The sequence below is a fragment of the Eupeodes corollae genome, chromosome 2 (genome assembly GCF_945859685.1).
Source record: "Eupeodes corollae chromosome 2, idEupCoro1.1, whole genome shotgun sequence".
Taxonomy (NCBI): Eukaryota; Metazoa; Arthropoda; class Insecta; order Diptera; family Syrphidae; genus Eupeodes; species Eupeodes corollae.
The window spans coordinates 136223756-136246973 of record NC_079148.1 but is presented as its reverse complement, the minus strand read 5'-3'; the positions used below and the strand labels follow the sequence as shown (position 1 = coordinate 136246973).

Genomic DNA, 23218 nt, shown 5'->3' with positions numbered 1-23218 from the left:
ACCACAATAAATAAAAAAGTATACAAGGGTACATATCTCATTAATTTTAAAAACAATGTCACCATAAATTCTATACAATATGAAAATAAAAAAACAAAGATTGTAAAGCATATCAAACAAAATGTACCAATAGAAATTAATATCATAAAATACTTAGAATCAAATAACGAACAACTAAAGTTCTCTAATATAGATCTTGTCAAACCATATATTGAAGATATTAAAAAACACCCAATGTTATGGGGTATCACAATAAATATTTCATTATTCATAAGCATTATGATAGTATTGAAACTATTAAAAATCTATAAGATAAACAAACAAAATAAAAACAAAATAGCTTTCGAGATGATAATGAAAAAATGTTTACAAGAAACCAACATTAGAATTGAAGAGCGATCGGGACGATCACTGTCAAAGTAAGGGGGGAGTTAAGATCCTCATTTGATGATTAATCATCACAGTAAGCCTTAAGCATAAACGATACAATTCAAAGTATCAAATTACTATTTCAGTTCAGTTCCCGATAGACATAAACATCCTATCGGAAGAACTTTAAATCTTTTTATTATAAATCCATGGGAACTGCATGGTAAGCAATATATCGTCATCTCGAAAGTGACATTGAATGTGATTGGCTATCGATCACATTATATTAATAAGAAATCATGACTGTATCCATCAGATCGGTCATGAAAGATATATTTTAAGTTCAGTTATAATACGGCACTAAAAGCAAGAACATATAGTTCTCAAGCTTTATTATACTCAAAAATAAAAATATTCTTTTTTAAAAATTCAAAAACTGAGTTAGAATATTAATTAGGTGCAGCAGGCTGCAGAAGAAAGTACTCAAACTATTTCGAATGCGAGAGAAAAAGAAATAAAATATCCTATCGAAATAAAGGAGTTGATATTGGAAAAAAAGAAGAGCTAAAGAAAATGGCAATCCACGAAATTCCCAGATGATAAGGTAGTTTTTAACCGTCTTAACAACGAATTAAAAAAAGAATCTGTGAGTTTAAAAATGATTCACTAAGTAGATTCCTGAAAAGTCTGACGACGGATGCTTCTACAGAATACTCCTTATGGAAAGCAACTAAGCGCCTAAAAAGACCTCAGACACAAAACCCGCCGATAAAATCTCAAGATGGTAAATGGATCGGAAACCCGAAACAAAAGGCTGATCTCTTTGCTGAACATCTCGCGAATGTTTTCAAGCCATTCCCAGCAAGCACAGCTACAGATCCCTTACAGTTTCTTGACAGAAACGACGAATGTGAAATACTTTTTGTCACGCTCAAAGAAGTAAGAAGCATGTGTCAACATAAGTTGTCAAACAAAAAATCACCAGGGTACGATCTTATAACTGCTCAGGTTCTGAAAGAAATGCCTCTTATAGCCTTCAAGAAACTCCAATTCATAATAAACGCATGCCTTAAACTAAGATATGTGTCAAATCATTGGAAAATTGCGGAAGTCATTGTTATACCTAAACAAGGTAAGCCACCAACAGTAGTTACATCTTACAGACCAATATCGCTTATCGTTTTTGAAAAACTGCTACTGAAAAGGCTTAGCAAAATAATTGAAGAAAAAAGACTAATTCCGAGCAATCAGTTTGGATTTAGAAATAAACATTCCACGATAGACCAAGTGCATCGAATTACGTATTTTGTGGAAAAGGCACTTGAAGAAAAACAAGTATGCTCGTCTGTATTCTTAGATGTTGCTCAAGCTTTTGACTCGGTTTGGCACTTGGGACTTGAGTACAAACTGCATAGGGACTTCCCCAGGCAGTACTACGAAATACTGAAATCCTACGTTACGAACCGACTCTTTAGAGTACGGTACGACCAAAATTACTCGGAACTTAAGAAAATTGAAGCCGGTGTACCACAAGGAAGTGTCCTAGGACCAACCCTGTATCTGTTATATACAAGGGATATTCCAGTGGACATCAACGCTATCATGGCTACCTTTGCTGATGATACTGCAATATTGGTGCCAGATAAATCCGTTACGAAGGCTACACAAAAATTGCAAAATGCAGTCGATAAAGTTAGTGATTGGACGCACAAATGGCGTATCAAATTAAACGAAACAAAATCGACGCATATAAACTTTACAAACAAAAACATAAACAATGTTCCAATTTTTATAAACAGTACAGAAGTACCTTACTCCAATACCGCCAAATACCTTGGAATGAATTTGGATGCAAAGCTTAAATGGAAAGAACACATCAAAAAGAAAAGAGAAGAACTAAACTTGAAGTACAGAAAAATGTACTGGTTAATAGGAAAGAACTCTGACCTATCTATCCAGAACAAACTAATGTTATATAAGCAAGTATTGAAACCCGTTTGGACATATGGCATCCAACTATGGGGCTGTACAAAGAAAACAAATGCTGAACCCATCCAAAAATTCCAAAGCAAGGTCCTTCGTGGAATAATAAATGCCCCTTGGTATATAAGAAATAGCGATCTACATCGTGACCTTCAAATTGAAATGGTTACAGAAGTGGTTAAGAAACACGCTGTATCACACAATCAGCGACTGCAAAGTCATACTAACTCTGAAATGGAGACCGTATTAAATGTACGAGACAATGTTCGGAGATTAAGAAGAACCAAGCCTCATGAGCTGATGGGCTAAAAGCTACGGGAAAGTGTTATAACCTTAAACTTCCCCCAATGCGATTTTAAAAATTAAGAAATAAAAATCATTTGTCGATCTTTCATAGATTGGTCCTGATTCACCGGTGGTTTTAGTGCGGTAAGAGTCCCACACTACTCGGTACCGATTCTTACCGAGTGTCTTTTGAAGATTTCCATCGGATATAAAAAAAAAAAAAAAAAAAAAAAAAAAAAAAAAGAGAATCCAAAGGTATTCAAGAATTTCTGGCGGAACAGCTGATTAAACATATGGTTGAATTTGAAGAAGACTGAAAATTGTTTTCAAATGTTTATGTTTTTTTAATCATAATTATCAATTGGAAACTTTATTTTACAATTATTTTGAACAGCTGTTGTTATTTTTTGTAAATTGAAGTATTTAACTGGTTCAAGTAGGTATTTAAAAATTTAAATATCGAAAAAAACATATTCGACACGAAATTGACCGCAGCCATTTTCAATTACTATACGAAAACCCTGGACTAGAATTTCATTATAAAACACAGCTTAAATGTAGTAATCCTACATTTCCTTGGAAAATACTACATTTAGATAGCCTTTCATTAAAGAGGGAACATATTTGCAAAACAAATATCGGGACAATGTTATTAGTTGACATTGTTTTACAACTTTTTTAACAAATCCCAGGGTGAAAATAACGTTAGAAAACACGTGTATTGTAGTTAAGGTAGTACAGAATTTTCTTGGAAATGTTACGTTTGGGTATGTAGTTTTATTTTTAGGGGAACATTTTTTGAGAAAATGGACCCGACTAAATGTCTGGTTTAGATTGATTTATGAAAAATTCTTGACAATTAATTAAATTACTAAAAATCAAGTGTGCACCAGGGCTCCATTTTGTCTCCAATACTGTTCCTAATTTTTAAAATTGATCTTTCGTCTTCTTCTAACCCACTTTTTTTTCGCTGAAGACATAACACTCAGCTTTTCATTGTCTTTTCAAGGTTCTCATCCTTGTATTTTAGATGTGGACTACCAGTTCATTAAATTCTGATCTTGAAAGTATTTTCAAATGGGGAATTAAAATTCGTGCTTCGAAAACTAAATGATGTTTACTGTCGCAAATCGTTACTCTACCCCAATGCAGCTTTTGATGGGTGGTACTTGCCTTGAGGAAACTGAACAGCTTTCAGTTCTAAGTATGTTCATCACATACCACTTTTTTGTAGTGTTCACATATTTGACATCGACAAAATCCTGAAAAGTGTTTATATTTCCTAAGACGAAGTTGGCAAGAAGTTTGTTATAACTTCCGATCTGGCTATAATTTACAAAGCTTCTATTCGCATAAAAGGACGAGAGCTGCACATGAGCTCTATGAGCAAAAGAGGTGAAAGGAACACCGACTTCTCAGAAGGAAAAAGAGAGGGCATGAGAAGCGTGCGGTTGAAGATGTTGAGAGATTTAAAAGCAGGAATGAAGTTTGAAAGTTTTATGAACAGGGGAACGAAATTCACAGGTACATAAACCTAGAACCGAAGGCTACAAAGACGAAAGTGGAAACATCATAGTGGAACCGCAGTCAATGCTGAGGATATGAAAGGACCACTTCTGCAGACTGTATAATGGCGACGACGAACCGAATCCCGCTGTCAGGCAGGATGATCCATTCAACATAGACGACGAAAGCCAACAATCCCGTCCTCCCGACTGAAGTCTAATAATCTGCTGAAAAGGATGGCTTGAATGCCGAGCTCTTTAAAACAGCTGGAGATAAGTTGGTTAGGAGAATGCACCTACTTATCTGTAAGATATGGTCGTAAGAAAGCATACCCGATGAATGGAACCTCAGTATTGCTTGTCCGATTCTGAAAAAAGGAGACCCTCTTAACTGCACCAACTATAGAGGAATCAGTCTACTTAACATCGCTTACAAAATCTTCTCTGCCGTAATATGTGAACGTCATAACCCCATCGTCAACAACCTGTTAGGACCTTATCAGTGTGGTTTCAGACCACGGCAGATCCTGGAAAAAACTCAAGAACACCAAATCGACACCCACCATCTTTTCATCGATTTCAAGGCCGCATATGACAGCATCTGCAGGAACGCGCTGTATAGAGCCATGTCTAGTTTTGGCATCCGTGCCAAACTCGTCCGTTTGGAAGAGCATGGAGATTTCACTCTGCGCCCTAAAGGTTAGAAACAACTTCGGAAGAACTCAGCGTGATGTCAATGGGGCTTTTGTAAGTATTGAGGCAGAGGCGCAAAAATGGGTTAAACGGTTAATGAGGGCAAAACAAAGTACATGCTGTCGTCAAGAAAGGACATACAACACCGACGTCCTGGTCAAAACGTCACCATCGACAGACGTAGCTTTGAGGTATTCAAGGACTTCGTCTACCTAGGCTCCACTGTAAACGCAGAAAACAACATCAGCGCTGAGATCAAACGCAGAATAACCCTTGCTTACCGCTATTTCTTTGGACACAAAAAGCAATTGAGTGGTAAATTCCTCTCTGGAGGGATCAAAGTGTCGCTATATAAGACCTTATCATCCCCGTCCTGCTATACGGTGCAGAAGCATGGACTAAGACAAAAGCGGAAGAAAGCACCTTGGGTCGGTTCGAGAAAAAAGTTCTTCGTGTGATCTACGGTCCCGTATGCATCGAAGGGGAGTGGAGGAGAATATGGAACGACGAGCTGTACGGGCTGTACAGCGGCGTAGACTTAGCCAGAAGGGTCAAAATCCAACGACTAAGATGGCTGGGTCACGTAGAGCGCATGGAAACCGATTCTCCGCCCCGGAAAGTCTTCGAATCCACACTTACAGGACAGCGCACTAGAGGAAGACCGCGGATGAGATGGCGCGCACAAGTGGAAAGTGTCCTTATAGCGTATGATGGGAATCACTTAACAATTGCGGTCTGGCTCTTAAGGAAATTGAAGGATCATACAGATGCAAGCAGTTAAACAAACTCTCACAATCAATAGTTGAAGTCAAAATATCACGAATAAACATGAGACTATACATTTTTCTTCTCGACTCAAGAGTTTGTATTTCAAGTAATAGGCATTTCGAATTATAAGAATGATGGAAACCTTCTATATTGTTTTCAAAAATATTTCGAAGAGCAAATCTCTTTTTATTAAACTCATTAGTAGTAGCTCCAAACAACTCAGTTATATTCAAGAACAGGACGCACAATACTGCAGTATAAAGATTTAATGGTGTAAGGATCCTTATCCTTGCTTTGGATACAATATAATTGATATGTAAGTTAAATTTCAATTTAAAATGAAATATAATGCCCAAGTCTTTGAACTTTTCAACTACTCTTCAAAGTAATTATTTAATAGTTTGGAGTAATATTTAACAAAGTTTTATTGTACACTTGTCAACATTTAACAACAAATAATTTTACTTGCACCAATCAACAAATGAATTTAGATCATTTTGAAGCAGAAGACAATCATTTAAATTAGAAATTCGAGAAAAGATCTTTATGTCATCCGCATACATGTGGCATAAAATTCGGAAGATCATTAATAAAAAGTAAGAATAATAAAGGACCCATATGACTACCTTCTGGAACACCAGAAGTAACCTTAATCTATTTTGAGAAAAAGTCCCCGATCTTGACATACTGCTTTCGACCAAGTAAATATGAAGAAAGCCATTGAAGTGGCGGCCCATAGAAGCCATACGCTTGAGGATTTTTTAAGAGAATGTGTAAATTAACCCTAATAAAGACTTTTACAAAGTCTGTATAAATCACATGAACTTGTTTTCTATTGTCCAGAGTATTAATGACAAAATTTGTGAATTCCAGTACATTGGAAGTAGTAGACCCACCTTTCCAAAATTTTGTTGATATTTACTTAGATGTTGCTTTATGATAGATTTAAATTTATCTTGAACAAGGCTATCTAAAAGCTTTGGAACAACAGGTAGCTTCTTTTGTTTAATACCCGCTTAAGATATTTTCTCGTATTTTGATAGTAAAACGACAATTTTATCTGGAAAAAGGTATACTGTATAATCTACCGCCAAAAAATGCTAAACCATTACGCAAAACTACAGTGAATTAGAAAATACTAAAACTTTGAATGTTGGTTAAGTACGATATGTGAAATTTTAAAGCGTGTTTAATTGAACCTATTGAAAGTACCTTCATTTAAAAGATCAATTGGTAGGTACCTTTAAAAAAAGTAAAATCGGAATATAAATATTGTATCGTTTTGGCAAACAATTGTTGTTGTATGTAAATATAATACAGCTTATTTAGGACAGGGAAAGGTGACGGAATATTTTCTATGCATAAACAAGTGTCTCACTATAAGAACTTTTTTGTGTGCTTCAGGTTTTTTTTAGGTATTTTCTTTGTTTAACTTCGTAGGTAAATAAAAAAAATAAGTAAAGTTTGTTGCCACTTAGCAATTAAAGCAGTTAAGTTTAAATTTTTAGAAAGTAAAAGTTTTAAATAGATAAATATAAAATTAACTTTGTCTTAAGATTCAATATTAAATATCTGCCTACTTCATTTATTGAACTCCAAAATCAAATCATGATATCACCAATAGATATCTTTTCCTAAGTACTTACATAGTACAAGAAGGGGTTAGAATCGTATTTCAATGACAAAGACTGGTAAGGCATTCTACCGCTTAAAACACCGAAACTCATTTGGTCTTACTAATAATCAAATTTATTGTTGAGGCTAAAATTTGTGAGAAATTAACCCATATGCTATGGACTCTAATACACGTTACATTCTATGACCTAAATGTTAAAGTCGACTCTTAACAACAAACGATTTATGGTTTGAAATCAACAAAAATCAGACCGTATTTGTTAACTTAAAAAAAAAATATTAAATTTTCAAATGTAACATTGAAAAACCAGTGTTATTCTCTACTAAGCTTATATGTGATATTAAACAATGGAAATAACAAAAAAAAAGATTCTGTGTTAGTACTTCGTTGAATTACCCCGATTTTTAGTTACAGCCTGAAATTGGCGTTTCATAGAATCTACCAAACACTTCCAAATCTCCGCTGGTATACCATACGTACCTTAACATCATGGTTCGATTGTGTGGAGGCCTGCTCTTAGCAAAGCCTATAATATTGATAAGCTAAAGAAGATCCAGAGAACAGCTTGTGTGGTCACCACAGGGGCCATGCGTACTTGCCCAACGGACGCCTTAAACGTTATTTTGGATCTTCTACCAATCGACCTTTTTATTAAATAGTTGCCTGCAGCGCTATTTGGCTGAAGGAATCAAACAGCTGGTTGTCAAAACCTTATGGTCACAGCATAACAACGAAATTGATTCCCTCAGATATTATCTCGGTAGACACTGACTCCTACTTTGAACCTTAGTAAGGGTTTTAAGGTTATTTTCCCATCCAGAGAAGATTGGGAGGATGGCATCATGTCGATAGGTTTCGACATAATCATCTTTACTGACGGCTCAAAGGTTGAGTGCGAAGTTGGTTCTGGGATCTTTTCTGAGTCACTAAATGTAGCTAAATCCTTTATTCTTCCTGACTTTGCTAGCGTTTTTTAGTCTGAACTGCTGACAATAAGGGAGGCATGTAATATACTTAAACAAAGCCCAAACCAAAACCGAAATGCGGCTATCTTCACAGACAGTCAGGCAGCTGTCAAAGCCATTAACTCGGCCACATCCTCATCTAAATTCGTCCACCGAATTCGCGATGAGCTTGCGAGCCTGAATATAAACCTGGGTGTCACCCTGATCTGGGTTCCAAACTGAGTCAAACCGAAGGTGGAGCAATTTTCCCAATATCTAGGAAGAGATGGCCCAACTATAATAAAACCCGTACAAACGATCTTCTATGCAGGCCAAGGCGAGACATAGGCAGGATTGTTGCGGTTTGTACCGGACATTGGCCTATAGAAGTTCATGCAGAGAAGTTGGGTATCTCTTACAACACCTTTTGCCGTAGTTATAGTGACCAAAGAGAAAGTGAAACGATAATCCATTTCCTCTGCAAATGTCCTGATTTGGCAAACACTAGAATGAAATGCTTTGGAAAAATGGCTCTGGCAATGGGACAAAATGGCTCTAACATAATCGCTATGAAGCTTCTCTATAAATCTTTCCCTTTCTATCACAGGTCAAACGAGTTTTGGTATCAAAACGGCGCACTACAGCGCTAATTGAATCTCAGGCTAGGTTGCCTTGAGATCACCATTTCTACCACCTACCATACCATACCAGGCATTTTTAACTGCTGCCCAAAGCTTATTGTTATTGGCTGGATTGGCATTATGCACAGCTCTTTTATGGCTGAATCACAAACACTCTTCAGCTTCGGCTTCACCTGACGTTTACGAGTTCAGCCATAGGAATTCAATGCATGCTATCACAATAGAGCTTCGACCTCACGTTTCGTTTGATAATCGTGAGGAAAAGAACGTAATAAACTCCAAATGGAAACTCTAATTCAATGATCTGACCATTTGCTTTGTCTAACAGCTCAACAGCTGTAAAAAAAATGTCAACAAACAAAATATTTGGTCTTTGGAGGGATGAAATCATAGAACTGTCATTCAAAGCAACCTCGAAGCAGGCCCAACGTAACGCAGACGAAGCCGAAGCGTGTTTGTGATTCAGCCATTAAGGTAGCCCCAAAGGTTTTCAATGGGATTTAAGTTAGGGTACTGGGCCGGCTTTCCGGCTAGTATATTTCAGGCCATTGTCTTGCTGAAAGACCCATTTTAGTGGCATTTCTTCTTCTGAGTATGGTAACATGATATTTTCCAAGACAATTCTTCTATCATCCTGACATGTTGTTTTTCTTATTCCATCTCAGGTTTTTTAACATATTTTATAGCATTTGCTTTTATTTTGGCGGAGCATAAACAAATACGCTGGATTTCTGTGTAAGATTTAAAAGCCAGTTTCTGGTTTAAACTATTAAATTAAGACAACTCACTTATTTTATAATGATTTTTGAGAGAATTTTTCAAAATAAAAACAAAAAATACACATAATAAAACATAAAATATCAAATTTGAACAAAAGTAACTGTTTTTCTATGATCATGAATTGTCTTCTCTTTTTTTCTACTGCTTAATATTTTATCTTAAGCTGACCGCATTCATTTTTAATGAGTGAGTTCAAAACTAAGAGAAGTAATGCATTCATTTATTTTTTTTAAACTACTGCTATTTTCGTGTTCACCACTGTTTATTTTTCCCAAATTTTTAAGTCCACTCTAAATGTGATCATTGGGAAGGTTCGGTGATTTGGCTAATTTTAGTAACTTGTGGCCAGTGTACAAAATGATGAGTGTTGAAAATCCATAGTCTTCAATCTATTGAACATATTATAGAGGATTGGTTTTTTGTAACAAGCTTCTTTTTTATAGGTCCGCCATCTAACTAGTGCTTGTTACGTGAATGGTAACACTTAGATCATGTCTGATTTCACAGATAAATAGCTTTATCCTTCCGCTGAACGAATATGGTTGTGTATACGATTGATCAACGCTGAAACAACGCTTAGAGAAGAAGATGCCGGTTTTGAAAAAAAAAAATCATCCTTTTGAGATGAAACTCATTTTGATCTTCGCGGGTATGTAAACAAGCAAAATACTCGCATTTGTACAACAGAAAACCCGCACGCATACATTGAAAAGCCGATACACCTAAAAACGAGTCAATGTTTGGTGCGGATTTTGGTCCAGAGGCATAATTGGGCCATTTTTCTTCTAAAATGAGCAAGGATTGGCTGTTTCAGTTAATGGCCATCGTTATCGGGTCATGTTGAACGCGTTTTTGTTCACAAAAGGAGGAGGATTATTGTCAACATTTGGTTTCAACAGGACGGCGCTACGTGCTATATTTAGCTAAACATTAAGTTAATATCATCTACCTTTTAATGACAATTCCCAAAATTTATAAATAGGTATTCCAAACTGCATTCGTTATGAGAGGGTTCAACAAAGATTTATACCGTGGTGGACACGTAAATAGCACACTTTACCTTGTATGGTGAACTGCATACAAAACTCAGTTCTACTCATAAAATAACGGGGTTTCTCTTTGCTTTGAGCGAATGAAACCACGAGAGCATAAAACCATTAGATTTTTCATGTTTTTTATTAAAAGGTGGGCTTATATGTGAAACTAGTCAAAGATCATTGTTAATGGTTGGTCTTTTAATTAGCATACGGAAACTTTCACTCAGAATTATCCATATTCTGATTGATTTCATATAAATATATTAACTTTTATTTTAATTATTTGACCGGTAATTGAATTTATTTTATGTCTGTAAAAAAATTTGATAGACGTGGGAAAAGGAGCACATTGCGCAGATAATAAATGGGATGAAAGCTCAAGGGAAGACGGTTTCGGAAATTTCGGAACTATTAAATTGTTCAAGAAAGCTTGTTTACAACGCAATTCACCACTTTGAGACATTCGGAACTTCACAAAACGTTTCGAGAGCTTCAAGTGCAAGAAAAACCACATTAAGAGAAGATCATTTAATACAAAGAGCTTCGACTGCAGACCCATTCAAAACTTCAAACCAAATAAAATCTAATGTTGAGTTACATAACGGTATTTCTGTGTCTTCTCGGACAATCAGGCGGGGCGGCGGTTAAATGAAATTCAATTAAGGGGCTGCATATCACAGAAAAAACCATTCGTCTCAAAAATAAAATAAAGTGCAGAATTCAGTTTGCTAAGGACCACCTAAGAAAGCCTCTTAATTTTTGGAAAAACGTGCTCTGGAGTGATGAATCAAAGTTCTGCAGATTCGGATCAGATGGAAACAAATATGTTTGGCGTCCACCTAACCAACAATACAACCCAAAGTACACAGTCAAAACAATTAAACATGGAGGAGGAAATGTTATGATGTGGGGAGCTTTCTCTTGGCGTTGGCCCAATTGTCAAAATAAGCTCAAAAATTAATCAAAATAGTTATAAAAATATATTGACAGATCATATGATTCCCTACGCTGATGACAATTAGCCTTTGACATGGCGTTTTATGCACGATAATGATCTGAAGCATTCTTCTCGGTTAGTAAAATCATGTTTAGAGGATAATTGTGTTAGTGTTTTGAAGCGGCCGGCTCAGTCTCAGAATCTGTGACATTGAACGCCAATTGGAAGGTCAAAATCCAATTGTGGGAAAATATTAAAAATGCTTGGTATTCAACACAAATAGCATGGTGCAGGAAATTGATGGAAAGTCTGCCAAGAAGATGTCAAGCCGTGATTGACAGCAAGGGATTTCCAACGAAATATTAAGTAAAATGAAGAAATCAAAATGAAAATTCAATTTTGTAGCACATGTGCTTATTAAATGTCCAAGCTATAAAGACAAAAGTTTACTAACTGTGGTCCGTATTTCTATTTTCTTACAAACTTTATGTACATAAACCTTAAATGCTCCTTTTACTTGAATTTAATAAAAGATCAAAATTAACAATATACGTGCTGTTTATATAATCACCACTAGGTACACAGAACGTGATAAACATTCGATTACACTTTTCTCTACAATCCTCTTTGAAGGGATAAAAACTTTGATTATGAAAATGAATTTCTAAGTTTAAAGTTGGTAGAACTGAAATTTCACAACTGTCAAACTCAGATTCGATTTAAAATAGCGTAATATTAGTTGAATGTTTAACTTTTACTACAATGGATTGCTGAACAACCGAGCAACACGTTAAAATTGATTAAACCTGCTTCAAAAGTGGTTACCTACAGAAAAATCGTCACTTTTCGCGCTTTAACGCGATGGTTTTTCGAGCAATATTTGTATTTAGCGATGGTGCCTAATGTATTTTTATTCATTGGGTAAATAAACAAACAAAATTGCAGGGACTCAGAAAACCCACAAGAAGTGCTCAAAAGGGTTCCGTTTCACCCAAGCAAAGTGGTTGTTTGCACCAAAGTTTTCATTGCTCCGTATTTTCTAAAATATACCAATGGGAAGAAAGTTACAGTCAATCGGGAGAGATTTGGTCAAAAGTACTTCCAAAAAGACGGAGCACCAAGAACCACTAGCAATTATGACTTATTTTCACGTTTTAGCGACATCAACAGGAACATATGAAGGTAGTAAGAAAGGTTAATTCCTGTCTTCCTACGCACACAAATATAAAAATAAAGTTGGTAATATAAAATTGACCTAAACAAACAGAGTTTACTTCCAGCACATAACATTTAAGTAATCTTTCATATGTAGAAAAGACACTTGAAAAAAGGTGAAGCACCTGCACTTTTGATGACATCAAAGTACCTAACACAAAAAAAATGCTCCAAACTAAATATTTGCTCAAATTCGCCGTCCAATTTTCTTTTCAATTCTTGATTCTTTTGACAAATTGCTGAAGAAAAACAAAGTTGTAGGAAGATAGGGAGCTACATCTGTACATAACTTTAGTAAAAGGGGAAGAATCAACTTTAAAAATTGATTTTCTGCCAGCCAGTTTTTTAAGAGGGGTCCTTTTCCTTTCCCTTAAGTACATTGAATACGCATCGTGTTATAGGTAGTGATTGATAAATGATTTCAATCAAAAAACTGGAATTCTAAATTTGTTTGTACCTTTGTATGTATATATTGTATCAGCTGCTCTCCCTCAAGGATTTAGATTTTACAGAAGATATTAATCATTAATTCATCAACCAACTGGATTTCATAGAGAGACTAAATAACGACAACCAAAAACGAGCCACTCCCTGAACAGTGCACATTTAAATCCTTAAAAACGAGAATAACATCAACACAACGAAATAGAAATCGAATTCAAAATCAAAATCGACCTCGACCGACAGTGAACCCCTATAGAGAGAAACAGCATCGAGTCGAGCTGTCAACTTCACTGTACCGGGAGTACCCGCATTTTAAATCCACATAAGAGCTAACATCTCTATGTCCCGGAGTTCTAGTTTTGTTTAAGGTTGGTAGCAGTAGGTATTTACCTATTCTTGTATTTTTTTGTTCCTGTTTAGAATGAAGCTGAACCAACCCGGGGTTGCATTTAATCTTTAAATAAATTTATGGACCAACATAGCCGGTTGTTAAAGGGATGAAATAAAAAGAAAATTAAACTTACCATACGACACCAAATGCACCATAACCAATTGGACGATCTGGTTGAACATCGAGTGGAACAGCTGGAGGTTGATAATATGGAGCTGCAGCGGCTAATATAGCACCCTGAGGTGCTCCACCGGCGGCGCCACCTTGAACCAATGACATTGAAACGCTCATCGAAACCCGGGATTGCTTAGCGGGGCCACCAACGGCCGCCATCAGCAATATTCCATAAAATTTTAAAAACGATGTGTTTTAAAAAACACTCTCTTTAATTTTTTCCTCTTTTAATTTCTTTATTTATTTTACTTATTTAGAAGTTTTGATTAATTAACTTTTTTATTTTTATTTAAAAAAAATTTAACACTGGTGATTGCACACCTTTTCTTTTTTATTAATTTCACTTTGAATAAATCAACAACAAAAGGAAAAGAGAAAAACTCAAACTAATTTTCACTTAACTTAACTGACACTTCTGGAGACTCGATGGATACCAAAAACAAGAAACCTAATTGCACAAACAGAAAATAAAATCAAACTAAATTAAACGACAGGATATCAACCCAAAAAAAAACAAAATATATTTCAACTCGGTTTGGTATTTTGATTTTTCCTTTTTTTCTATTTTTTCAAAAAATTGCACACACATCCATTTAATTAATTAAGCATTTGCTTAAAAAAGCTCGTCGAACACGCACCGGGCGAAGTTAAGTGAGGGAAGTTAGGCTAATTCACTAAATTTAAATCTCAAGCCAATGGAAATTACAACAATGTAGATAGGTAGGTAATCAATTTATGTATTTTTCTTTCTTGCTTGTTCACCGGTAATTTAACGGTCAGTGTCCCGTAGCCGTACAACAGAAACGCGTCTTCTTCGGTTCTAGATTCGGAGAGCGAATGATCCTGTTACAAGAAAATTCAAATTTTCCCCGAGTTTCTCTCCCGAAAATAAAATTACACAAAATACACACACACACAAACAGGGCAAACTCTCCTCTGCTCCTCTCTCTCACTTTAAAATCAACGTACGCATAAAAATTTGTAACTGTTACAAACAAAAAAATGCAGGGGAAATGCAAACAGCAGCAGCAGCTCCTGTTTTTGGAGACTTTCTTTATTTTTATTTGAATTTTTATTCACTGCAGAGTTCTCTCACTCTCTTTGATTTGCTTTGTTTTTTTTTTTTTTCTTTTTTTTTTACACAGATTTTAAACGGGATAAAGGGATGCTAGACAATTTACTGATGATGCTAAAGTTGCATAAATTAAGTTCAACTGCACCGTTACAAACTACGGGATGAAAAACTCTCCAAACACCACTTTTATCAACAATATTCGTTTTTTAATTTTGTATCTCCCGCACTTTTCCCCTTAATTTTAAGAGGACTTAATTTATTATCCTTGTTTATTGAACACAATCGAAATTACAAGAAAATCCTCGCTGCAAAGCCTAAAAAAAAGGACAATGACTTTTTCCCCAATCTGAAATCCCAAATCGAACACAAACAATAATGATTTCTCTCTCTCTTTAGGCTCTTTACAAAGAGAACAGAAAATAGGCGTTTTTAAGGGGAAAAATTATTACACCAAACTAAATGTCAAAATAAACTGTCAATTCTCACTCTCTTTTAATTATTATACATTTGTGTGCGGATATGAAAACTTCTCCGATACCAACACAATCACTTGACATTATTTTTTGGTTTTTTTTGTTCGTGAAAATTGATTTTGATGCTTTACACTTTTCCCGGCGCTCGGGGTAATAAAACAAAACACACCTTAATCCCGTGGTCGTGATTTTAAAACAACAATAAATCCTTAAGCAATTTCCTTTAATTAATTATTAACAAAGTTATTTTCTTAAGAACTTTTCACTCATATGTTCACTTTTGTTTTTTGTTTCCCCGTAGGTAGGCAGTCCATAGGCTCTAAGCAAGACAACAGCGCGATTGATGAGACAATGGAAAGAAGGAAAGACTGGATAATTATTGTGTATTGTGGTGCAGCAGACAGCATAAAACTCTGTTTGTTTTTTAGTTGGTTTCTGAGCCAGAATAACGGTAAATCAATTGAATTAGATTAGGAGAAGAGTGCGTGTTAGATATTTGTTTAATTTTATTAATTTATGCTTTTGGTTCGCTTCGCTTGTAATAATTATCAAAATTTCACGATTTTTTTTTCCTTTTTGTCTATCAGCTGTTATTGCACTACTGCACACACGGTATGACACTCAACCACTGAAAAATGTGTGAAGAGAATTTTTCATACAGACTTCAGACGGACGAACAGAGAAGGAAAATGTATTTCCAGTTTTTGTTTCTTTTTTTTTCAAACAAAATTGTATAGTAGAAGGAGAGGTATAGATTGATTAAAAATGGATTGAAAGTGGAGAGATTTTAGATCTGTTTGTTTGTTATTTTAGTTCAGAATTACTTTTTTGGCAGTTGTGTTCGATGGTATATAATCAATTTGTTTGGTCGTTGAATTTTAATTGAACATTTTAAAAGATATAAGAAAGAATCTAGGGTGGAGTTGATTAATAGTACGATTTCACCTTCTATTAGTCCGATAGTAAGCGAAGTAGTTTTAGAATAAATCTCTTTGTGTGTTATCACACTCAAACGTTTTTTTAGAAAGACGCAAATAAGTGCGAAAGAAAAATTAAGTCAAATAGAAATACTATACAAATGCTCAACTCGCAGAGTTGTGGGTTCAGGATTGTCTTGGACATAGACACACCATATAAAGACCGGAAACAAATCTGTCATTCTGGTTTGCCTACAAGCTGAAACGTCTACTTACACGCGCCCTTAGGTCTAACATCAATTCACCACTGCTAACATCAATTCACCACCCTCTAAAGTCAATTCACCACCAAAATAAGGAACAGTGATGAGAAATTCTTAAGGGGTGGCACCTAGTGGCTACAATGACATTACCTATTGCATTTTTTGGGAAGAGTACGATAACTCAGGCGACAAAGTTTGATGACGGATTTATATAGAACAGTTAAAAACAAGCATTTTTTATAATGGGAGCGGGTCTGTTTCCCCCCATTTAGGAGGTAGGGACATTTAAAAAAAATATGTAAGTTAAATGGAAAAAAAATAATGGTAATACTTACAACTAAGTTTTATAAATTTTTCAAAGCCAACACTTTTGTCTATTAGCTTTTTTTAAATCAAGTCAAAATTACGCCAATAAGAATAGAGATCTTACATTTTTAAATAAATATTTATTAATCCAAACATCTCAGATGCCAACTTAAGACTAAAATCGAAAAACATTTTTGCTGTTAACTGTCACTATTAAAATTTGCATTCGGCTTTTAATTTTTCGTCGAACTTATAGTTCCATTTTTTTTTATTATTATTTGAATATATAAAAATCCATTCGAACACAAAAATAAATATTAAAAATCTAACAATATTTCTTCCTCATTGCGAAATCAACGGATTCCAGGTCACTGAGTATTTTGTCACGAGTTTGTTGCTTGAAATCTTCCTTGATTTCCGTTGGAATTGAACCACACTGACCAAACATGAACTCCAATTCATCGGTGGTCAATTTTTAACCACGAAGCTCCAAGGCACCAATGAATTGCTTTCTCATTTCGCCTTCAAAATAGATAAACACTGTTGGCAGATGCTTCTCTGTTAACTTTGGGATGCAGGTGGTGGCTATCGACCGCAGGAACTGTTGCATATGGTGGTGTATGACCGAACAGAGCGGCACACCGTTTGTGTACAAATGCAACACAATCCAGATACCTTCTCCAGCTTTGGTCACTTCGTTGACGTAATCTTGTCCGAAAATTTCCCACACTGAACCGAAAAGAGCCTTGTCTGCGAATGCTCGCATCTATGCACATCGTTTGTGATGATATTCTTCGCGAACACTTTCGTCTTGGGAGTCTTCAGATTCGTCAATGTTCATGTCTTCGATATTTGTCTGCTTCTCACCACCAGTTCGCTTCTCAATGGCATTCTCGGGCATGAGTGGAAGGATACCTTTTGCACGGAAGACATCATTTCATTCGGAATCTTTATTTGGATCTTGCATTTTTAAACAAATTAACAAAACAACAAATGCTTCATTTGACAGCTGAAATCAAATCGAAAATTCTCACCACAACAATTTGATAAAAAAAAACTGTGAAAACAAGTTAATGCACCGCATCGAATTGTTGTTGGATTTCACATTTCAAAATGGACGTAATGTCAAAATTACAAATACAACAATGTAAACAAATGGGTGTTGGAGGGTAAAACGTACGAAAGTTTTCGGTCTTTATATGGTGTGTCTATGGTCTTGGATGACTTTTGACGTTTCTTTTTCTTGCCTTTCTTTGTTTCTTAAAGTTGCTTTATTATTGTTTCTAGTGTTTCCGGACAATTTCAAGTTGAAAAAGACCTTATAAACGAATTAATTTGAATTTAACTTATCACCTGGCGATATTGCGTGTCTCAATTTTTTTAATGTCGTTTTCAATAAACGACAATAGCAGGTTAAAAGTTTCTTCGCTCATCCTTATATAATTTAAAAAAGTTATTTTATTATTCGATTTTAGTTCTTTTGTCAACAAAGTGAAGGATCCGATGTCAGATCTATTTTTCTCTCCAGGTTAAAATCCAATTCCTTTTTTCTTCTGCTTGGAATTTTTTAAAGCGTCCTCACAAATGTCTTAGACATTTAACAACATTTTATCATCGGATCGGAGATGAGAACAACAAATAAAAAATAAGTGTCAAAAACACGCAACCGAAAAACATCACAGTGTAATAATGCGAGATTGACGGGATGAGTGTTCAAAAGAAAATATGCGAAACATGCAGCATACAGAAAGTCTAATTGTAAAAACACCCTTTTCATTGGCACGATTGGATTTATATTTTTCATTTCGAGAATTATATTGATTTTAGATATTATAGTCTTTTCAGACCGAACCCAAAACCAAGTTTTCGGCAAAATGTTTTCGAAAACCCTAAAATAAGTCACACTGAGCACGTTTTCGTTTGGCATTTCAATTTTTACAACATCGACTGTCAAATATTGTATTGATCCAAAATTCGTAAGTAAAAATTTGGTTATAAAAATGTCATTTGTGAAAATGAAATGAATAGTGACCAATTGAAATTGAATTTAATACGTAAAAAGAAAATTGAACAAAATATGAAGATGTTGGTAAATAATGATGAATATTTTAAACAACATTTCAGAATGAGCAGCAGATTTTGCATATAATTTTTCTGCAATGAACTAAAGGACCTGGAAATTCAAGCTACAAACCTTGGAGGTGTGTACCATTATCTCTGGAAAAAAAGTTTTCCTAAACACGGGATCGGAAATAATTAATTTTAACTATGTTTTCTTTATAGTACGTTTCCACCAAAAAATAATCCTAGATTTAAGACAAATGATTTAAAATAAATCATCAGGTATTTCCACCAAAGAAAAGGAGATTAATTTGACGTTGTCATAACAACCAAACGTTATTCTATTATTTATTCTTGTACCTATGTATTTATTATTTTTGTATACTTACATTTTATTTCGTTTTTGATTTCTTACGTTTTCGTTTTTGAGTTGTTTATTGTTTTCAATTTGAATCATATCTGTCAATAAACAAAATTGACGTTTAAATGGGTCGGTTCAACAATTATTCTCCGAAACAAAAGTTTGTTTGATTTGACAAACTAATGTTTCCAAGTAGATTTCAATGAGTTTTATTTGAAATCTTCAATTGAGGAGATTAAAAATTTCTATTGTAAAACTGTGAGATTTCAAGGAGATTTGTGATAAATCTAGCTAAATCTCGGTTTAGTGCCCGGTGGAAACGTAGTATTATAAATATACGCGTAGGTGTTTTTGATTAAGTGAAACCGTTCAGCCAAGTAGATATATTAAATTGATGGTAATAGCTCTTACACACCAAAGCCAAAACCGAGTTTTCGACAAAAAATTTTCGAAAACAAGAAAATCGTTCGCACCGAACATTAACATGTTTTCATTTGACATTTAAATTTGTTTAACACCGACTGTCAACCTTTGTATTGAAAAAATTTGTGAGTATTGTTCTTCCAAATTATTTGTAAAAATAAAATGAATTCTAATCAATTCAAATTGATCTTAATACATAAAAAGAAAGTTGAACAAAATATGAAGATTTTTTTAAAGTTGTTTGCATTATATCAAGCCTCTATCATAAATAAAACGTCGTTTACTTTTGCAAATCCTGGAACTTCGAAAGAAAAGAAGACCTTTATTAATATACAGGTACCAGCACTTTTTGGGAATGTGAAATGTTAGTATACGATGATGAGTATTTCTAACAACATTTCAGAATGAGCCGCAGAATTTTAGATATATTCTGCAATGAACTAAAGGATCTGAAAATGCAAGGTACAAACTTTAGACTCATGTAGGTACTTACCAAGTTGATTTACAGGAAGACAAAAATCTATACGAGCTCCAAAAGAAGGAATGGGATCATTGATTGGTGTAACAAACGTTTCGATTCTAACATACAAAAAACTCCAAGTGCAAAACTCCCGCCATCTCGGATTTGTCTTTGTAATCGACATCCTTAAGTCCATAATCTTTTACTGTGCTGTGATAGAGCAGCATATCAGCGCAGATAAGGTGGTTACACTAGCTCATCTCGAAGAAGGGTTTCAACTGAAGTTCTTGGGATGGGTGGAATGGGCTCACGACATGAACCAACAAGACCTACAAGCTCGATTGGCTGCAGCAATCCTCCTTGTTCACTTCAACCGGTCCGAAGTAATCATTAAGCTAATTATCTAGAAAATATATCAAAGAATCAACAACAAACAAAACTGTTACAATAAAAATGTGTTTTATTTAAAACATTTTCTTCTATTTTCACAACAAATACAACTCAAAACACTGAGCTTATGACTACTGCTTCTGTTGGCCAAATGTGCCTTCAGAATCGCCATATATTGTGGCCGTTCAAGCAACTTATAGCCGGCGTTGAGTAGATTCTGAAAGATTTCGTGTAAGTCCGTATGGCCGGAGCAGAAAAGGTCAATTACTAGTTCCAGATTTATTCCAAAATCACACTCATCCAGAGCGATCACTAAAGCTGTTAATGAGCTGCAATTTCTCCATGACTATCTCTTTGGCTTCTTGCTTTGAGGACTCACCTGGCTAGTCCAAAGCACTGCGGATCTTCTTGATGTTGGCATCGCTGTCCATCAAGGGGCGATAGCCAACTGAACTATGAGCAAGTCTTCCTCGTCCTTGGGGTCGTCACGCCAGTAGCCATAGTGAATTCCGGTTCCTCGCTTAACAAAGAGTGTTTGAAACTTTTGAGGACCATAAAAGAACCGCCAGTGCCAAGTAGTCACCGGGGCTTTTATTCTCGACGTTGCCAAAGTTTCCTTTTTTTCTCTTCCATATTCTGTAAATTGTATAATTAATATTACTTACCACGACCAAATTTATTTCAAAATAAAATATTTGTTTTGACAACAGCCATCAGCTGTTTTGTTTGCATTAATTTAATCGCTTGCGAAAGGTTTGTTTGTTTAGTTCAACTTTAAATGGCTACTAGTTTTCGAGAGGTTTTATATTAAACTTGTGGTTCACCAAAAATGTACGGGAAAACTTGGGTTTTCGGCTAAAACCGATACTTTGGACCTGGTGTGAAAAGCCTATTAGTTTATCTTTGAATTGCTATTAATTTTCAAAAACTTGTGGACGAATAATGTATGGGAAAACTTGAGTTTTCGATGTAGGTTTTCGGTCAAAACCAATAATTTCGCAAAAAAGGGTTTTGATTATTTGTGAAAAACCTATATGAGTTAATACAAATAAAAACTTTTGAGATGATTTTATAAAAATACAAAAATCAAAAAAATCAAAAAAAATATTAAATCAAGAGTTTTGCAAACACGGACTATTGAATTTGTGGGAAGAACCCAACAATGGGAATCAAATTTATAAGAAAGAAAACCTTTAATTCCATCTTAAAAACTAAAAAAAATGATATCTGATATAGAAAATACCACTTTTAAAAAGTGTAAAAGTGTAGGGGTAGCTTCATACACATTATGTTCCTCTGCAGAATACCATAGATTTACAAATATCTTTGAAGTGGGAAAATGTAACTTGAACATTTTTCTACACGCTTCATCAAATTTGTCTATGGGTACATACGAGTACATACCAACTTGCAGAAGAAAGAATAAAAGAAAGCCTTAAGGATTTCCCAATCGAATTCTGAAACTATTTCCATTTTAAACTAAAAAATATGACGTTCAAATGAGTATATGTTAAAAAATTAGGTGTGTTTGATTTAGTGAAGCCGTTTGGCCAAGTAGATATAATAAATTGATAATAAGACTTTTTCTGAGAAGATCAAAATTTGTTAAAAAAAATTCACTAGAGTAGATTAAGGTCAAAATCTCTAGAAAGCGGATTGAGGTTCAAGTGATAATTTAGTAAAGGGTAGTAAGCAAATAAGTGTATAATTTAAGGGCCTTGTACATGAGAACGAACAACGAATGAATTTCAAAAAGTCAATTTTAAACAAAAACACATTTAAATAATAAGAAACCAATTGGCACTAATTTTAGGATTGTACAATTTATATTTTGTTCTCTAAAATAGGAAAATTTTGTAAAAACAATTTGGTAGTAACGAATTGCACTGAGGTTGCTACGAACTGTCAAACTCTAATCGCGTACCACATACCATCAACACTGCAACGAATAAATTGTTCACGTGCAACATAACCTCAAAATTATACTTAACTTGTTTTGTTTTTGTGTGAAAGATCATGGCTGAGGAAATTATGGAGAACAGAGTAATTCAATTCGTCGATCCTGGATAATGCGCGAGTTGATGCACACTTTCCTTCAATAAATTGTTTCGTTACATTACGTCGTGTGAACGGAATTATAAAAAGGCAAACCAAACTGAGTAAGTGAAATCTGTCAAAAAAACAAACTCCAAAATAGTTATGTCATATTGAAAACCACAGAACTAAATGAACATCCGTAACGATTGTCACATTGTTAATTTTCAAGTGTAATTACAACCTAGCGTTCTGTTTGTGGTTCTACAACAGAAACTTCTTAATTCTTGAGAGTAATATAGATTTTATACATACAATGTTCAGTGCAATTTTCAGCACAGGTTATCAAATTCAACAACGTAAAATTAATTCCATCGAATCTCACAATATCAGTCAAAAAATGTCCACTTTAACTCCAGTTAATTCATTAGTACACGGAGCTTTTTGTGCTAAGAAAAGCGGGACTGGTGATCCAGGTTTAAAAAAAAAACGTAATTTTGCAGGGTACATTAGGGTTAGTCAGGGGCCGATTAAAAACTAATAGCACGAATCATTTAGTTGCCAAAAAAGTGTGATTTGTTCAATTGTGTTCGTAAACGTTTTTAAACAATGGCAACATGAAGCAATATTTGCTAAAATAAGTACAAATAAGT

At 34.7% G+C, this 23218-nt stretch overlaps 1 protein-coding gene, 1 long non-coding RNA gene and 1 pseudogene across 3 annotated transcripts in view; 1 reads left to right on the top strand and 2 right to left on the bottom strand.

Annotated features, from left to right (window-relative positions):
* LOC129946287 (serine/threonine-protein kinase NLK) overlaps positions 1–16070 on the bottom strand; it is a 361252-nt gene extending 345182 nt beyond the window's left edge. The window contains exon 1 of one of the 2 annotated variants that reach the window (XR_008781557.1): positions 13762–16070. Coding sequence is in view for 1 of the 2 variants with exons in the window: in XM_056056422.1 (XP_055912397.1) it covers positions 13762–13961 (200 nt within the window). In the remaining variant the exon portion in view is untranslated. The remainder of the gene's footprint in view (positions 1–13761) is intronic. The other variant, XM_056056422.1, reaches the window with a different exon arrangement.
* A 1091-nt stretch (positions 16071–17161) lies between these two features.
* LOC129945254 (viral IAP-associated factor homolog) lies at positions 17162–17803 on the bottom strand (annotated as a pseudogene).
* Positions 17804–18112: 309 nt separating this feature from the next.
* Positions 18113–19232, top strand: LOC129948488 (uncharacterized). Its single transcript, XR_008781882.1, has 3 exons — positions 18113–18248; positions 18312–18812; positions 18961–19232. It is a non-coding gene; the product is annotated as an uncharacterized LOC129948488 (long non-coding RNA).
* Positions 19233–23218: the final 3986 nt, after the last annotated feature.